The 20,220-nt window shown below is 39.2% G+C and overlaps 1 protein-coding gene across 1 annotated transcript in view; it reads right to left on the minus strand.

Annotated features, from left to right (window-relative positions):
- Window positions 1–20,220, minus strand: part of Ttc6 (tetratricopeptide repeat domain 6) — a 152,590-nt gene that overhangs the window by 106,812 nt on the left and 25,558 nt on the right. Inside the window, exons 2-3 of the mRNA XM_026789898.1 lie at window positions 2,485–2,592; window positions 249–461 (exon numbers count right to left, since the gene is read on the minus strand). Of these exons, the coding sequence (XP_026645699.1) occupies window positions 249–461; window positions 2,485–2,592 (321 nt within the window). The remainder of the gene's footprint in view (window positions 1–248; window positions 462–2,484; window positions 2,593–20,220) is intronic.

Raw genomic sequence — 20,220 nt, forward strand, 5'->3', positions numbered from 1 at the left:
TGTAAGCATTACCAAGCTCACCCAGGCTTAGTCCTGGGACTACACTTCCCAACTCGCGTCAGATGCTACGTAGAAAGCGGTGGCCAGTGTCTGAAGAGCCCAGATGCCCTCTTACCTTGAAAATCTGTCCTTCCTTCCAAGAGGCACAACCTCAACCTTTGCCTGGGTACTTCTTCACAGCTGCACATCCCCATTTTGCACAATTCTACGTGTTCCCAACACTGACAGTAGGGTTTTGCTATGCTTACTTGTACAGTTGACCGCCTGCCTGATTTCACATCAAATGAGGGACGACCCGCTTCCAAGGGCTTGCTGAAGTCCTCCAGTGGCATGATGTCTATTTCTTCCTGGGACTTAAACGCTAAGTTCTCTTCTCCTACGGCTCCCCAATCCAAAAGATCGTCCTGTTCAATCTGGAAGATGCTGGACATGGCCTCAGGAAGCTCCTCGTAAATATTTTGCTGGAGGAAAACACAAAGACGGAAAGTTCATCTTTCTGGTCCTTCCAGGGTCTGCGGTTCTTCACTCTGTTCATCTATGCAGCAACAGAATGAATAGGTCAATGTATGTCTGAAAGTCATCTGAGCTGGTAAGTTGTTTTTTTTTTCTGCAAATTTCAAAAGAAAACTTCAAATTAACTTAATGAAAAACCTGAAAGTCAGCAAATTATTTTCCCTGGCCTTATGTCACTAAATCCCAGGGAAAAAAAGTCTTCATCGACACGTTTCTATATTAGTCAATTTTTTAAAAGATTATTTGGAATTATGGACCACTAGGAGTTAAATACCTCGGTGTCTCAAACAATAGATCTATAAATAAAAGTTTGAATTATATAGAGTGGCTTTACAGTACGATTATACCATTTTGGTTTTTGATATAATCAAAGACGCGATGCAGTGTCAAACACAACACAAGTGTCTTTGTTGTGCAAGAATAGCTGGATCAGGAGCTTATAAAAATATAGCATTAACCATAATTATTATAAAACAATTTTTAGACAGTGTTTGACTGGTGCTATTAAAGAAAAATTAACAACATGATGGTACTGAGTCCAAGTCCTGAATTTTAAGCACAATTAATAAAAAGTCAATTAGAGAAATTGGGGTTCTATCTGAAGACCCAAAAAGCAAAGCAGTCAGCCACTGGCTCTTATCTTAACCTCAGTCCAAAAATGGCGATCCTGCCTCCAAGAATCTCAGAGTAACACTGTGACTGAGAGCTGTCTCCTCCCATTTTATAATCCTCTCTAGTTCTGAGATTAAAGAAAGGCAGGCGCCACTGGGATTAAAGGCATGCACCGCCTGGTTTCTATGGCAACTAGTGTGGCTACTGGGATTAAAGGTGTGTGGCACCACTGTCTGGTCTTTAAGGCTGACCAGTGGGGCTGTTTTACTCTCTGATCTTTGGCATTTTATCACTATTTTTAATTAGCAAATGAATAATGGAAAAGAAATTTTTTCAGTTTTCATTGACTACATACTTAACCGTTACTAGAATACTTAAAGTAGCAAACTGCTGTCTTATTGGCCTAGGTACTGAAGGAATCACTCCTGGACAAGAACTGTTCTTCCTTTGCCCCTTCTACCAACCTTGTCTAAAGCAGTTCAGGAGTAGACTAAGTCAATCATCTATTGATGATTTCTATTGATGAGGGTATTACCTTGTAATCAGAGACTGTTCTTTGTTTCCCATCTACCCAGACCCAAATAATCACACAAAAACTAGATTAATTACAATACTGTTTGGGCAATGGCTTAGGCATGTTACCAGCTAGCTGTTACATGTTAAATTAACCCATTTCTATTCATCTCTGTGTTGCCACAAGGCTGTGACGTACTGGCAAGGTTCCAGCATCTTTCTTCTTTGGCAGCTACATGGCATCTCCCTGACTCTGCCTTCTTTCTCCCTGCATTCAGTTTAGTTTTCCTGCCTACCTATATTCTGTCCTGATATAGCCACAGTAGCTTCTTTATTAACCAATGGTAATAAAACATATTCACAGTATAGAGAGGGAATCCCACAACATTTCCTTGAGGCAGCTACCCTAGATACATGTTAAGCCCACAGCTGCCTATCATCAGGTGTCGGTTGGTCTATCCACATACCACTGACAAGTGGCTACTAGTGCCACCACACACATGGGCCTCAGGCAGGCCATTTGCATACAAAGGGGACAAAAGACCCAGTCCAACCAAAAGAATCTATAAGTGTAGCAGGTCTACCACTTGTGGTACCCTTGTTGCTTACAGGCCTCAGGGCTTCATGTAAAGAGAAGGTTCTATATGTTTTCTGAATGCTATCCTAAAATGATATATGTTCTCACCATATATACACATATATGGGGTCATATTTTCAAATCTCTCATGTAAAGCAACCAACTGATCATCATGTCTTCCGAATCAAATAGCTCTCTGCAAACACTCAGTCCATAGGAGACACACTACTACTTTAACACAAAGAAAGAGGATATTTAGTAGATTTTACCGTGACTGGCCGTTCCTCCAAATTTTCCTGTGACTCTCTCTCCTCTTTTATCTCAGGTGTTTGTGACTGAGGTTGTCTGAGGTACTTTTGTTCCATCAAAGAAATACCCTTCAGAGAAAAATTAAGTAATGTTAGCTTATAAAAAATATCACTGAAATGCATTATTTAATATTGCAAAGACAATTAAAACAGTAAATTAGAAATCTAAGAGAAATATAAAGTACTCAATAACATTCAGTCAATGAGAAAAGTTTTTTAAAAAGCACATGAAACATTTTTGTGTGGCTGGGCATGGTTATACATGCTTTAAACCCAGCACTTAGGAAACATAGGCAGAAAGATCTCTGAGTTAGAGGCCAGCTTAGTCTACATAATGAATTCAAGCCCATTCATGGTGTGGGAATGTTTTGTCTTCTGTCAATTATATTTTAAATAAATGCTGATTGCCCAGTATCCAGGCAGGAAGTATAGGCAGGTCAATGAGAACAGGAGAATTCTGGGAAGAGGATGCAGTCTTTATCTGACCACAGAAGAAGCAAAATGTGATTGCATCACTGAAAAAGGTACTGAGCCATGTGGCTAACACAGATAAGAATAATGGGCTAATATAAGTTGTAAGAGTTAATAAGAAGCTTGAGATACTAGGCCAATCAGTTTATATCTAATGTAGACCTCTGTGTGATTTCTTTGGGACTTAACAATTGTGGGAACTGGGCAGGACAGGAAACCCCATCAACACATTCAGGCCTTATAGTGATACCCTATCATCACACATGCCCCCCAAAAATGTTTATTCTATTTCATGGACATTTAGATTGTTGACTGTTATAAATAGATGATTAAATTTAATCATCTATAGCCGGGCAGTGGTGATGCACTCCTTTAGTCCCAGCACTTGGGAGGCAAAGGCAGGCAGATCTCTGTGAGTCTGAGGCCACCCTGGTCTACAAGAGCTGGTGTAGGAGGGTCTTCTGTCTATGTGTTACTTTCATTGGTTAAATAAAGAGACTGTGTTGGCCATTTGATAGGGGAGAAAATTAGGTGGGCGGAGTAGACAGAACAGGATGCTGGGGGAAAGAAGGCAGGCAGAGAGAGCTACCATGGAGCCAGCCGCCAGGTCAGACATGCTGAATCTTTCCTGGTAAGCCACAACATCATGGTGAAATACAGATTAATAGAAATGGGTTAATCAAGATATGAGAATTAGCCAATAAGAGGCTAGAAATAATGGGCCAGGCGGTGTTTAAATGAATACAGTTTCCATGTAATTATTTTGGGTAAAGCTAGCCAGGAGCCGGGAGCTGGGCCGTGGCCTGCCACTCCTCATTGCTACACCAGGACAGAATCCAAAGCTACAGAGAAACTCTGCATCAAAAACAAAAAAAAAAAATACAACTATTTAATATTACATTGGCTACTCTAAAACGCTACCATTTAATCAGGCATTATAAAGCATTATACAAGAAACAAATTAAATCTAAAATTTAATCCAAGCAAAAGCAAAAAGGGATATGAACACATTTTATTTTTTTTATTTATTTATTTATTTTTTATTTATTTTTTTTATGAACACATTTTAAACACCGCTGCCTGGCACTGAGTCACTTTTACCATAAATAATGCTGGTTGTAATAACCAGCACTCTGCTTAGCTGTGGTCATAAGCTAAGGTCATTACAAGGAGAGACAATAATCAATAGTAAAATCTAAAAACATCCAGACACAAAACATCCAGAAAATCTTGCACACTATGAAAAGATATAACTTATAAATGATAGAGGTAGTCAAGGAAGAAACCATCAGAGGCACAGAAAATAACTTTAAAAAAAAACATAAAAGAAAACTTCCCCACTCTAAATAAGCAGGTACCTCTGAAGGCACAAGATATATATAGCATACCAAATAGAGCAAATCAGAAAAGAAACTCCCCAGGATACATAATACTCAGAACACTATGTTGTGGGAATATTTGTACACTGTGTGAAGTGTATTGCTATGCTTATTGTGATGTGAGATGTCCTTCTGTATATGTGTTGCTTTTATTGGTTGATGAGTAAAACATCTTTGGCCAATGGCAGAGCAGAATAAAGCCAGGCAGGATCTCTGAACAGCAATATACAGAGAGAGTAGGCAGAGTCAAAGAGATGTTGTGTAGCTCATCAAATGAGGACATCAAAACCTTACTGGTAAGTCACAGCCTCATGGTGATAAATGGCCAAATACTGGAGAGTCTGAGGCACAAAGATAGGAAGGCTTCTCTGGACTACAGAGTGAGCTCAAAAACAGTATGTGTAATTTATTAAGACCCTCTCTTTCCCACAATCAAAAGGTGGAAAAGGGAATGGAGACAGAGGTCAGTTCTAAGCACTTTCCCAACAAACACAAGATTTCCATGGCCCTATGGTCAATCTCCAGAACAAATCTTTCTCTGCCAATAAATAAATAAATAAGAGAGAACAAACATACAAAAGCATTAGTTTCTAAGCCATAGCATACCCATAAAGCCAGTCCCCAAGGTAGTGCTGAAGCAGGAACATCATGAATCTGAGGCCAGTCTAGGCTACACAGTGAGTTTAAAAGCCAGGCTGGATTACACAGGGAGATCCTATCTTTAAAAATAATCATGAAGGTATAAGTCAAATAAATTATCATAGTCTAAGTGAAATCAAACAGGGAAGATAGTATGATAAAGCAACTGTTGAGTACATGAGCTCTGCTTTGGGTGTTAAATCTTTACTCCGTTCAAGTTAGGGAATCTCAAGCAATTACTGAATCTGTCCCAATGCCAGTTCTATAACATAAGGATAATAATAATCCATGCCTCGTGCTTATGATGAGGCTGAGACAACAATGACAACAGAACACGCCTGAGAGCTAACAGAAACTAATATTACACTAAAGATCAAAGTAAGGATGCTTACTATTACTATCAGCATTTGGTTTTGTATTTGGAATTCCAAATGTGAAACAATGCAATTATATAATTATAAGAAATGGATTAATCAGAAATCAGAGGCTATGACTATCGAAAGAGAAATCATGCAGAAGTACACCCAGCATTCCATGTAATAATATAAAGTTCGTGTGAACTTTATATTATCTCTGAGTCATAAACTGTATCTAACCAGGGGAATTTTCTGCAACTACAACAAGATGTGGAAATCCTCTGAACACACTTTAAAATTCTGTAAACAGGGGGCTGGAGAGATGGCTCAGTGGTTAAGAGCATTGCCTGTTCTTCCAAAGGTCCTGAGTTCAATTCCCAGCAACCACATGGTGGCTCACAACCATCTGTAATGAGGTCTGGTGCCCTCTTCTGGCTTGCAGGCATACACACAAACAGAACATTGTATACATAATAAATAATTAAATAAATAAATTTAAATAAAAAATTCTGTAAATATCTGAAAACATAGGAGGCTGAGAACAGTCCAGCTTCACGATCCTCAATACATTTATCATCTGTTTGAAAATGCTTCCTTCAGTGTCTAACGTGGTCTACTAAAGTGTCGGAGCTAGAAGGCATGGGAAAAATCAGTACCATATGAAGAGAGCCCAAATGCCACAGGCAATGAAACCCAAGCACTGAGCCCAAAGAATGTCATGTCTTCAAAGCAAACCAAGCAAGCACAGGGCCTTCCAGGCAATCGGATGGGCCAGTAACACAAGCAGCAGCTACCTTCTGCCCTGGGCAGCTAGCTGGGTGCTTTTTCAGTTGTCAGAGAAGGGGTGAGGAGTAAACCCCATGGGCACACTTCCTGCCATGATATCCAACGTCTTCCCAAATGACAGTTTCCTCGATGATGTGAGTCAAGAGCCTGATGCTAACACATGCCTTCCTATGATGTCATCAGTATACCATCAGAGTAAACTACCTTCAAGTGAAGGACCACAAAGTTCAGATTTCAAGAAAGGAGGAAAAGGCAGTCCATGGCCCTGAATAGGTACTTGTCCACACCTGTTTGAAAATACCCTGCTTTGCGTTACAATCCCTTGCTCCCTGCAGGTACAAACCTGAAGGCGGGCGCTGGCTGGCAGGGCTCTACCTGCAGGCACAGGAATGTGTCAGGGTCACTTTGCATTCAGTCTTCCCACGTCTTACTTTTGTCCCAGTTAAGTATTTTATATCGTTATCATGTATGATTTGACCGTAAATTCAATAGAACTGTCAGTACTGAAAAAAATACATGATTTCAAATAAAACAGAAACTGAGTGGCTGTTTTATAAATGTAAATATCAAAACTGCTAGAGGAGTCATTTATAATTGTGCAAGGCATCTGCTCCACAAAGTCCTCAAGCCTTTTCAAAGGATTCAATAATTCTAGAAACACATTCTGACTATATTTCAAGTAAGATGGAATATCTCTTCAGTAAATGTCCTTTACTACAGAATTATAGATACACTGTGTTAAAACTATTGAGTTTTTTCACGAAATAGATAGCTCAAGACAGAAAACTCTGACACAGAGGTGTCTTAAACAAGCAACTTGACACAGCCTAGCGTCACCTGAGCAATCCCAACTGAGAAATTTCCCAGGTCCTGTAAGCATGTCTGTGGGAACTGTCTTGACTGTTCATTGATATGGGAGGGTCCAGCAAACTATGGGTGCTACCATTCCCTAGGCAGTCAGTCCTAGGCTGCTTTAAAAAGCTTACTAGCTAGGCTGCCAGCTAGCCAGCAAACAGCCATGATTTCACCTCCAAGTTCCTGCTTGAGTTCTCAAACTGACTTCTCCCAGTGATGGACTATATTCTGTAAGCTGAAATAAAACCTTGTCAGGCCTACATTGCTATTGGTTATGTTACTTGTCAACAAAACTAGTACAAGAAATGAACAGAAAAATATTTCAAGAATATGACAGAGCCTAAGGCTAAGCAAGCTCCTGTCTTCACTCGCTGTCCTTCCCACTGGAAAAGACAGCCCACCCGGGTTTTCTCTTTCAGGAACATTTAAAGAAATGTGACTCAAAAAATAAAAGAAATAATAATAATAAAACTACTAAAAAATGAAAATGGCAAAGTCAGAACTTCCTGAAAATGAAAATTACATAAATACGTATAATTACAATTTACAAATACTACTTATAAGAAATTATTTTAACATTGATCTTGCAGGGGCAAAGAATCCTATAGAAGCAATACTAGTGAAAAAAGAAACTGCTTCAAAACAAAAGGAAGAAAGAAATTTGAGTAAATGTGTCTTCTAGGCTACAGCATTTGTTATGTTGAAATGACATTCCTTTTGAATTAAGTAGCAAGTATTCAGGGAGTGACATCCAGGTTAGTTATGTGAGCAGCAGGGCTAACAGCACTTTAGTTAGGAATGCTGAGAAGTGCAGGAGCAGAAACTAAGATTCCTTCCCCCTGAGAAGAGGCAGTCAAGCTAGAGATGAAAAAAAAATCAACAAGAAATGTTTCTCAGACTGCAAAACAAGTATATTTAATCAAGCGTAAATATTATGCAAGGCTCCAGGTTCAATCCCCATATAAATTCAATTTATATACAAAGATGAAGATAAGACTATACAAAACAGAAAATGTAGCTGTTTCTAGTGTGCCAGTAAAAAATTAATTTGAGGGAAGAGTTGGATCCTCGGAGTGGGAGAGAAGGCAGAGAAAAATGAAGCATGGTTCTTATTTCATATCTTAATATAGGACCATGTGGAAATAATTGTGTGTCTATCATTTCTGAAAACTCATATACCTCTTATTTATTTAGTCAACAGTACTCTATAAAAGAGAAGTTTCCCCAGCTGGAGATACGGCTTAGGGCAGAGGAATTGCCTGTGATGTGTGAGGCCTTCAGTTTTATCTCCATCCCAGCACTGCCAAGACTGTCTCAAAATGTATAGGTGATGTTATGGGTCAAGGCCCTCGTTATTGTCCCTAGTAGCACAAAACAGCAACAGCAGCAATGACATGAAAGACTCCAAAATCTATAGATGACTCTGTAGGACAAAGGGCAGGTGAAATATGCCCAGTGAGTAGCACTAACACACGTGCTTTTTGTTTTATCTAGAAATTCTGCCACCAACCATTTCCCTTTCTGATTTCCTCAGTTTGTACCCTGAAAACTCTAGTTTCCTTGTGCACCCCTCTCTCCCTCCACCTTGCGAACCATGGTCTCTCTAACACCCTTTAGTCTTTTCCAGAATGTGGTAGTGTAAGTTATTCAGTAAATTGCCTTTTTAATGTTTCTTTCTTCCCACTTATTAATATATATTCAGTTATTTCCACAGAGTAACTTTTGAGATAGTAGAGAGCTCGAATTCAACGTCGTGAGAGGAAAGATTAAGCATGTTTGTATTTTTCTCAAATAATACTAAATCTGAAAATCTTTCAGTTTTTGCTACTTCTGAGTCAAATAATAAACATGATTAACCCTTTAAATATATCCTATTAGAAAACCATGTGAAAATATTATCTGAAAATTTCAAATTAAACAAGGTGCGCCTATCCAATGTACAACAAAAAGAACAAAAAGATTTATAATACCATGTGTAGATCTTATTCCAAAAGGCTTCTGAGAGCTAGCATTCAAAGCCGTCCCCAAGCATGCCCAACTCCTGAGTAGATCCCTCCTAAGTGAGCAAGCTGACTGTGTAATCTGTTAATAAGAGCAGAAGTGGACATGTGTGGCCACACCATAAAACTCCCAACTTCTGCCTGACTGTCTTCTATCACTTGGTCCTGGGAGAGCCATCTGGCATGTCACCAGGTCAGTCAAGCAGTCTCTGGTGAGGAACTGCACCCAACAGCTTGTGTTGTGACTGGGGAATCCTGGAAGCAGATCCTTTAGATTCAGCCAAGATTTCAAATGACAAGAGCCCCAGACAAGACCTAGACCCAGTGCATGGTGTAGGGCCACACCATATAGACAAGCAGCTTCTAGACTCCTGACCCCCCAAACCTGCATGAAATAACACAAGTCCGCTGTTTGAAGCTATCTAAGCTTTGGGGAAATTGATTTCACAGCAATGAAAAATGAAGAGATGCCCTAAGCTACAACACCAGCTTCAGGTATTTCCTAGAGAACCCATGACATCAGCATTTTGTAATAGTCCTTATTTTTGAGTATGTTTTCTTCTTCATTATTACCCTCACATAATTTTCTTTAAAAAAAAAACAGATATTGTTTAGAAACACCATTAAAAGGTGAACCAGCTGCTGAAAGAATTTCTAGAGAAAACAATAAGCACGTGTGTTAGTAATATACGCTGTGCATATTTCACCTGCCCTTTGTCTCACAAAGTCATCCATACATCTTGAAATCTTTTCTATGGTTGCTGCTTGGTGAGGGAAGTCCTTCGGTATATGTGTTGTTTTTTTGGTTAATGAATAAAGAAGCTTCCTTGGCCTGTGATAGGACAGAGTAGAGCTGGGGGGGGGGGGACTAAACCGAATGCTGGGAGAAAGAAGGCAGAGTCAGTGAGATGCCTTGTAGCTGCCACTGAGGACAAACTTGCCTGAAACTTGACGGTAAGCCACATCTATGTGGCAATACACAGATTAACAGAAATGGGTTAACCAAAGATATAAGAGCTAGCTAGCAATATGCTTAAGCTATTGGCTAAACAGTACTGCAAATAATATAGTTTCTGTGTGTTTATTGTGGGACCAGGCAGGAGGGAAACAACAACAACTGGTGCTGTTTCATGCTACAGGGGACAGTAACAAGGGCCTTGTACATGCTAGGCTAGTGTTTTATCAGTGACCTATACCTAAAGACCCTCAAATTGTATCACTTAATATCACATTACATTTCATCACTAATACATCTTTAAATAGCATATTTTTATAGGACTTCTAAAGTATTTGTAAAATCTTTAGAATTAAAGAGCTTACTAGAAGTAGGATATTCCTATGCCAAAAACATGATTCTTTTGTTGTTGTTGTTGGTCTTATTAAACAAAGCTGATGAAGAAACTCTCTCATTCTTTCAGTTACGTGTGTGTGTGTGTGATTTTTATGCAATGTATGTGTTTACCTTAATTAAAGTAAAGATTAATTAATATCCATAACAGTTAATGACCAGTCCTCAGTTTGGCTTCCTGAACACTAAATTCCGTATTGTCCAAACTTTTGTCTTATAGAGCTAAGAAAATAGATGATAAACTTTGAAAAGAATGCATAAAAGCATTCTCTTAAGCTCCCTAAGATTTAGTAACAAAAATAAATGCCCCAAGATAAAATTCAGAGTTCTAAAAGCAAGCATATTTTGTTTACCTCATTCAACAAATATTTATTTAGAGAGTAACTACCAAGTCCAGGAATTACATGAAATGATTTGGAGCAGAAAAGGTAAAAGAAAAATAATCTTGCTTCCAGGATTTTATGGTCTTCAAAGCAAATTCCTCACTTAATCCTCATAAGAACAGAAGAAAGGAAAACACAATTCTGATCACTTAGGGCATCATCACCAAAAGGAACATATGTATTAGTGATTAGATAAATAATAATATACTACCTAATGACTTGTTGCCCAAAAGGGTCCCATGGAAACCCCCAAACAACCCAGGCTGTTGCCAAGACAGTAGGTTGTTCTCCACAAACTTATATCAAGGCCCCATTGCTGAAGCAACACCCACACAATTCACTGAACATGGAGAAGTTGTGGGGGTGCCTACAAAGAGGCTTCACCCCTAAGTTCTAGAGTCTTTGGTACAGGAAAGTATACTCCCAGATACCAAAAGAAACATAAACACCAACCCAGCTACAAACCTTTGATCTACAATCTGTTCTGCCTGAAAAATACACTAGGGCAATGGAGGCACAAAGATCATAAGAATGACATTTGACATGGAACCCATACCTGACACTGTTTAGGTGACCAAGATTCAGAGATCAGACATTCCGGGGACCTAGGGTAAAATCAAATACTACTGGTCTAAAAAAAATAATAACAATAAATTAAACCTGCCAGAAAACCAGGTAGGCTGACTTCAGATGTTCACCTCTCCCTCTTTCCCAGACCAAATCCTTCAATCTCACCCCCAACTCTGTAATAGGATACCCACTGCAGCCTTCCCTACCCCCTACCCCATCTCCTGTGAATACCACAGATCTTCCCATTCTAACCTCCGTCCTACCACTCTTTGCTTTATCCCAGGTGCCAACTCCTGCAGGAAACCCTTACTAACCCAAAAGCCACTTCTGCTAGGGACTCAGGTAGGTGGCCTGCAGATCCTCACCTTTCCTTCTGCTCCTCCATATTCAAATCCCATCTTGTCCCCATCACTATAGCAACCCTCTGGGGTGAACTCTCTTCATAGTCTATCCCATACCAAGGAGACAGATCCTGATTGGACACTCTTCTCTTGCTCCTCTGAAACCCTTGGATCCCTAACCTATGCCCTTTCCTAAGCGTCAGCTTGCAATAACCAGAAGCACACTTTACCTTGAACTTTCATATCTATCAGGTCCACAGGAAATTTCCTACTAGATAAGACACAGCCATCACACTCTCCTAAAACACAGAAAAGAAATAGAAACCCAGAAAAACAGGAACAAAACATACACACACACACACACACACACACAAAAAAAAAACAGAAATCAGCACCTAGACCTATAATCACCTAAATCCCAGTTGCCTAGATACCAGTGTAAGGACACAATCAACAATAAGACCTTAAAACCAACTATATGAAGATATTAGAGTTCCTTAAAAAGGAAATGAATACAACCCTTACAGAAATGCTAAAGTAATCCAGAAAAATATAAACAGTCAGTAGAAATGAATAAAACTATTCAAGACCTAAAAAAGAAGTAGAATCAATAAAGAAAACCCAAACTGAGAGCATCCTGGAAATGAAAAACATAGGATTCAAACAGGAGCTATCAGCATCACTGATAGAATATAAGTGATGGAAGAGAGAATCACAGGCACTGAAGATACAAAAAATGGTTACATTGACCAAAGATGATGTTAAATCTGAGAAGTCCTGACACCAAACATCAGGGAAATCTGGGAAATATGAAAAGATCAAATCTAAGAATAAAATAATAGGAATAGAGGAATAAAAAGAAAACCAATTTCAAAGGCCAAGAAAATATTTTTGACAAAATTACAGAAGAAAACTTCCGTAACCTAAAGAAGACCATGTCTATCAAAGTACAAGGAGCTCCATCATTGTGCAAAATCTCTTCAGGATCCACAAATCTCACACGTTAAATGTGCACTAATGCTCCCTAATCATCATCCTACAGACACTGAAGAAATCAAAAAGATCATCCACCATGATCAAGTAGACTTAATCTCAGAGATGCAGGAGTGGTTCAACATATGAAAATCATTCAATGTAATCCATCATATAAACAAACTGAAAGAAAAAAACTGTACCATCATCTCATTAGATGCAGAAACTGTCTGATAAAAGTCCTGAAGAGATTATGGATACAAGGTATATTCCTGATTAGATTTTGGTTTGAGTCTCTATCAGGTAACTAGGAATTAAGTTTTTGTACTCTGGATATACATATCAAATATTGTTGCAAGGAGGGCCTGCTTGTTTGTCCCAGCTGTTCAGAAACAAAATAATCACATAGAAATTGTATTAATTAAATCACTGCTTGGCCCATTTGCTCTAGCTTCTTATTGGCTAACTCGTATATTAATTTAACCCATTTTATTAATCTGTATATTGCTATGTAGCAGTGACTTACCAGGTAAAATTTCCAGCGTCTATCTCTGGCGGATCCATGGCATCTCTCTGACTCTGCCTCCTTTCTCCCAGCATGCCACCTAGTTTTCCCCACCTACCTAAGTTCTGCCCTATCAACTGGCCAAGGCAGTTTCTGATGGAGGAGGGTCATCTTTCTATCTGTTGTTTCATTGTTTAAATAAAGAAACTGCCTTGGCCCTTTAATAGCATATAAAATTAGGTAGGCAGAGTAAACAGAACAGAATGCTGGGAGAAAGAAGCTGAGTCAGAGAGTCGCCATGATTCTCCTACCGGACACAGACGCAGGTTAAGATCTTCCCTGGTAAGACACCTAGTGGTGTTACAGGGATATTAGAAATGGGTTAGATCGATATGTAAGAGCTAGCCAATAAGAGGCTGGAACTAATGGGCCAGGCAGTGTTTAAAAGAATACAGTTTCCGTGTAATTATTTCGGGGCATAAGCTAGCCGGGTGGCGGGATGCAGCCCAGGCCGCTGCTCCTATTACAACAAGTTTCTTTATTCCTTAACCAATGAAAGCAACACATAGACAGAAGGACCTCTCACACCAAAATACTGATCCTTTAACCTGTTTGAGATATGTTGCATATGACATTTAAAATGTTGAAGTTTTCAGCAGTGAATCATTACCATGTCTAACAACAACCTTTGAAGTCTCCAAAAGGATGATGGGTCCCCACAATAACAATTCCACCAGGACTATGTTAACACCACAAAGCAAAAAACACCACCTAAAGATAAGCTGTGGATTACAAACTGCTCGGGACCATTTAAAGGCTGCTAACTGAGATGCTCTAGCCTCACAGACTACTCTAGCCAAGACTTGAGACAAGCCCTACATTTTCCCATTATACAGAGATTGAACAACAAATGATACAGCTACTTCTCCCAGGACTTGACAATTAACCCATTTTTTTTTCTCTTCAAAATCCCCTAAAGATGCCATCACTCCTAGGAAGTAAATTTAAGAACATGATGCTCACATTTCCAAGAGGTGGGGAGGGTGGTTTTGGGTTGTCCAAAGGGTTATGAATATTTGTCATCATTTAGGGTGGCTATAAATTGATATTGGTAATGGTCAGGGGAAAAGTTTAACAAAGGAGATTAGATTCATAGATATATCCTAAAAAAGAAGGGGGTATATAGATATGATAGGACAAAAAGGTGGACTATTGAATCTACATTTAAACCAAATAAGCAACTACTAGTTTTAAATATTTTATTTTGGTGTGGATTTTTGAATATTGATACAAATTTAAGATTATTTTTGTAGAACTATACATATGTTTCTAATCTTATTCAAGATATTATACTTACACAGTTCATTTAACAATGTAATGCAAATTTCTAGTCCTTGAAAGTTATTATTTCCAAGTATTTGGGATAATAATTAAATGAAGGTTAGTTACCTATTACAATCAAACTTGTAGTCATATTAGGTATATTTTCAAGGTCAAACAGAAATATATTTTAGATAAACAAGCAATCTTCAAACACAGCAGAGATCTGCACAATATGGCATTTAAGATATTTTAATAACATGCAGCTCTTTTTTATATATATAAAAATGAGACATGTCTGTTTCTGGAAGCAGCAATATACTTCAGAGAAGACTATGGGCATCAAACAAACTCCACATGGAGTTTACTTTCTTTGTGGACAGTAAATAGAGAGAGACAGACAGACAGAGAGGGAGAGGGAAAGAGACCTTGGAACACACAGCTCTAGAAGGGAGATGTCTTCATCAAATCCCATCTCTCAGAGCTTAGGAAACCTGAACAAGAGGAGGTGGAAGGAGTGTAAATGCCAGAGAGGATGGAGGACATCAAGAGAACATGGCCCTATGAAACTGCTAAGCAAGATGCATATGAACTCAGAGAGGCTGCAGAACATTCTGGGTGTACATGGGTCTCCACCAGGACCTCTGTGTATATATAAAGCTTTCAGCTTAGTATTTTATGGGACTCCTGAGTGTATGAACAAGTAGGTCCCTGACTTTTGTGGCTTCTCTTAGTGCTTTTTTCTTTCTGTAATATTCTTTGTCCAGCTTCAGTGATGGTTTTTGTTTTATCCTATTATATTTTATTTTGTTATGTTTCATTGTTAACTCTTAGAAACCTGTTCTTTTCTAATGAGAGACCGAAAAGGAGTGGATCTAGATTGGAGAAGAGGCAGGGACGAACTGGGAGAAGTAGAGGGAGGGGAAACTGTAATCAGGATAAATTTTATGAGGAAACATTCGAACTATAACTGGATCAGGTTTGTTTAATAAACCTCTCTGGGACATCTGATTAGGAACATTCATATGTTTCCCTCCTGGAACAAGTGATATAAATAAGAGAAGTGAGCAAGAGATGCACGAGAAAGCACAGTCAGTCTAAACCAGCTGATACCAGCTATGAGGCTTAGCTTTAATTATCAACTTGACAGAATGAAGAATTATGTGGGAAAAGAGTCTCAGTTATCTAACTGGGTTGGCCTGTGGGTGCGTCCCCAAGGAATTGTTTTGCTTGTGCTAACTGATCTGGAAACACCCAATCCATTGTGGGCAGCACCATTCCCTAGGAAAGAAGCTCTGAACTCTCTGAGCCTGGAGAAACGGAATACTAGAGAGCAGGCTTTCAGTATTCAGCAACTATTCTCTCACGTCTCTCTGCTCTCGGCTGTGAAAGTGCTGTGATCATTATCTCAGTGCCTGCTTTGACTTCCCCAAGATCACAAACTGCAACAGTCAGCTGAAATAAACCCTTTCTCCCCTAAGGTATTTTCTGTCAGCGAATCTCACTCATCACAGCAGCAGTAGCTGACTAGGACACCAGCCAATCTCCGGATGTGAGATCTACTATTTAAAGCCGCTAAGCTTTGGGAGTTCTTTGTTATGTAGCCCTAGCTGATTTACAGAACTACTAAGGGAAGGCAAAAGACAAGATAAAGATGCAGCTGAGACTGTCAAATTATGAGGGTCATACTCTATTAGGTGCTATATGTGGTTTAAATTTAGACCTTATCCTGTACTCAGCACAGACCCAATCAATTTCTTGTTAAAAATAATGCTTGTCTGGCTATAAAAAAGTTTTACTAGGAGTAAGGCATGAAGATGTAGGTACATGCTGGTCATGGCCTACCAGAAGACACGAATATCAGAAATAGGCCTCAAAGAACATTCCTTAATAGTTTCTGTTCTTCATTATTCAAGGGTTACCCTAAAGAGAAATATTAATTAAAGTAATTAATTAAATTATTTTAATAATTTAAATAATTTTAAAACATTTTAAATATTTTTTAAATATGGGGGAGGTCCCAATTTCAATAAACTGGAATTCAGATTTGTCTAGAAATATCAGGAAAAATCAGATAGGAAAGAATTCCCTAAATCTTCTTCTCATGAGTATTGAGACTCTCTTGGTTGCCATTCCAGAGAGTTAGGGAGTTGATCATTCTGCTTTGCATTTTCAAAGTTACCAGCTTCTTTGAGGAAGTCCTTTGTAGGATGCCCACAGTCCTACAGGTTCTGAAATGTCTTTTGTGATTATTTTCAAGGTCCTTTCAATACTCACACAAAATAAAATGTCTTTCTTCTTAATTGCTATACCTGGGTTTCTGACGCCAGGACATTTTACTTCATAGCGTCCACCCATTTTATTCTTTCAATAAGTAATTGTCATAAATGATATTTGCTAGTTACAAAAAGTCTAATTCACTTACAAAGGCTAGATGCTTGACGAGAGAGAGAGAGAGAGAGAGAGAGAGAGAGAGAGAGAGAGAGAGAGAGAGAGAGAGAGAGAATATACTATGATACTATGGGCTATGAACGCTATCAAGTATTGAGCACCCTGTATGGCAAGACCTAAGTGAACATGTCATGAGTATTTCATCTTTCACGATAAACACACTTGGTAGTGGCCACTATCATTTTCATTTTGCACATTAAAGCAAACCAACCAGGTAAAGTTAAGAGAGGTGTGCAAAGCTGAAAAGGCATAGCCTAGTGATTGTGTAGCACAGACCCTTCTCAATGCCCACAAACAAAAAGTAGGAGGTAGAAAGTGTCACACTAGTGCTTCTGAATGGTTTCTATTTCTTGGGAATCCGAAGTCTTATTCCTGTTTAAAGTCTTTGGGGATTCTTTTGTGCACATGAGCCATGATGAATTAATCAGGGTTAGTAATTAGAATAACAAAAATTGAGAACAGGATACTGCGTGCCTTTATTACCAATATAGCAGAAAGTTCTAGGAAACAAAACATTCATTTCAACCTGGCACCAAGGCAGTTCTTAAAGATAAACCAGAGCTGATCTCTGTACCCTATAAATTCAAGATCCTATGATTCCCGATCGTAACACTGTAGCAAAAGAGCAACACAAAAACAAAACAGCTAGGCTTGGTTGTTTGACAAATCAATTATGTTATGTGCTGGAAAGAGCTGAAAATTCAAATTTAAAATAAAATGCAAGACAATATGAATGTTATCATTTTTATTTGCGTTTTTGTTGTTCTTTGCTGTTCAGGATACTTTTCTACTCTGAATATATCTATAATGTTATGTTTTTAAGGATGTGTCTTCACAGTATTACAATTGACAAGTATATCTCTGAGAATTGCTCTTGTTTTTCCTGGCTAGAGACTGAAGCAAGAATACACAAGCTAATGGTTTAGCATCCAGAAAGGAGCAGGGTAGCAGTGGCAGTAACTGTTAACGTACATCCTAAGAACAATCAAAATACCTCACTTTCTGCACGGTCACACTTTTTCACGCAGCAGTGAAATTATAAAAACAAGGTAAAGAGGAAAACCACATGTTGGGGGAGGTAACTCAGTGGTCGAGTTTGCCTTGGACGCGGAGGGTCTGGGCTCAATACTTTAAAAAGAAAAAATAAATTCTAAATTAAAATTAGTAGATCGTAATCAATGATAAAATCTAAAAATATTCCCTGTGGACCAGAAAACTAGAGAGAGTATACTTTAAACAAATTTAACTTTTCTCTGAATACCAACTAGATATTTTTACAATTCAAGGGATTAAATGTTTTGAGACAAAATTAAAAAACAAATCCCAGAGCTGCTGTATCCTGTGGACAAGTTCAGGACTAATTTCTAGCATCCTAGGCTCATGCTCAGTATTTTCTCCACTAAGAGAGAATCTGGAGACGCATGCGCAGAAGAAACAAGTGCCCTTAGCCGTTTTAACTGCGCGAAGACCGTGTCTCCCAGGTGTGAACAATTGCAAGAAGGGGAGTTTGCTTTGGATGTGATTTAATAAGAACCTCAAGATGAATTCTACAGGCGGTTATTTATTTTTGAGACTGACTCTTGCAATGCATGTAGCGAGGCACCAGAGTATAAATGGATAAACAAAAGGGCCCATTAAAAATAACGACAAACATGGCTAAGCTGACAAGAGAGTGTCATGTAAATATTGTCTTATTATTTTACCGACATCTCTGAAAAGTAACCAACTCTTACGAAAGAATGAAAAGCCAGAAGAAAAGCAAGCCATATAGTTCCTCGTGCAAAACTTCAGGAAGGAACTAGAGACCCCAAGAGCCAAGGATGAATGGGCAACCAAGACCAAAAACAGCCTGCTCCGTTGACCCCGCTGTGCCACCACATAACTCCTCTCCAACACCAGAGAAGGAACAAGACCTCCCCTGCAACATTAGTAAATTTCATACCTGCAGGCCACAGATACCAGAAGACAGAACTACAAGTCCAAAATTCTGAGTAAAGGGATTTACAGCCTAGGTAGGATTCTACCACCAGCGAAGCTATTATTTTAAGGGAGACCAAATAATGAAATTTTCAGATGTGAAAATCTAACACACATATACACAACCCAGACACACAGACAGAAACACACACACACACCACACACACTTCCCACATCTCCTGCCATACCAGTAGATCAAAAAATCAACACATGACTTCAGATAGCAGGCAGAGCTAACTAAGGAGCAGATCAGAGAACATTCAAGCCTGCCTGAGAGCAAAGGCTCAAGCGAAACCGCTCAAAGAAAGAACAGGAATGATTACCTGATGTGCCTAGATGCATTCAGAAGACGGTTAATGCTTGTCTTCCTGACAAATCAATTATGTTATGTGCACATAAAAAAATAGGAGAAACCCTTTGCAAGCACTGCTCCAGAAGAAAAAGCATTTAGTTGAGAAATGTGATGTTCCCCATAACATCCGTCTAAGTATAGCACTTCAAACACAAAGAATTCGAATTCACTGTGTTAGAAAGGTAAGAAAGTCACTGGGGGAAATGGGGTGGGCTCTAGCAAAGACAACAAATGGCCAAAGTCCACAGTGGGAGAGCAAAAGAGTCTGCCTGGTGCAGGGAGAAGCGGGAAGCGAGCAGTGTCAGCCTGTGGTGGTGTGCACCTGCAAGCCCAGCACTGGGGAAGTGGAGAAGCCCAGGTGAAGTCAAGGCCAGCTCGAGCTGCCAATGAGACCCTGCCTCAACGTCCCTAGGGGAAAAAAAGAGAGAGAGAAGAATGAAAAAAAAAAAACTAGCAGCAATAGCACATGCTGTAGAAATACAAAATTATATATAAATATAAAGTTATGTATAAATTGTGACAGCTAACCTTTTGAAAAGCAGCTATCTATGGGAGGCAGGAAGCAACAGGAGGGGGGCAAATGCTTAGTATGGAGCTGTTCTTATGAGCTAGTACTACACCAACTTCTCAAATGATGTTAATATATTAGTTTGACTGATATAAAAATATAACATAGATATCAAAAATACTAAGAGCACTAAATATACTGCTTATGGTATCTTTAATCACTCTCTCCTTTGCCAGTAGGTCGTCTCTCCCTCCGCACATGAAGGTGGAATGGGAGATCAGCAGAAGGGGCCAGGGAGACAGGGAAGATCACAAAAACAAAGTCTATATAAAAATGCCAAGATGGGGCCGGGCGATGGTGGCGCACGCCTTTAATCCCAGCACTCCGGAGGCAGAGGCAGGTGGATCTCTGTGAGTTCGAGACCAGCCTGGGCTACAAGAGCTAGCTCCAGGACAGGCTCCAAAGCCACAGAGAAACCCTGTCT

The sequence above is a fragment of the Microtus ochrogaster genome, chromosome 1 (assembly GCF_000317375.1).
Source record: "Microtus ochrogaster isolate Prairie Vole_2 chromosome 1, MicOch1.0, whole genome shotgun sequence".
Classification (NCBI taxonomy): Eukaryota; Metazoa; Chordata; class Mammalia; order Rodentia; family Cricetidae; genus Microtus; species Microtus ochrogaster.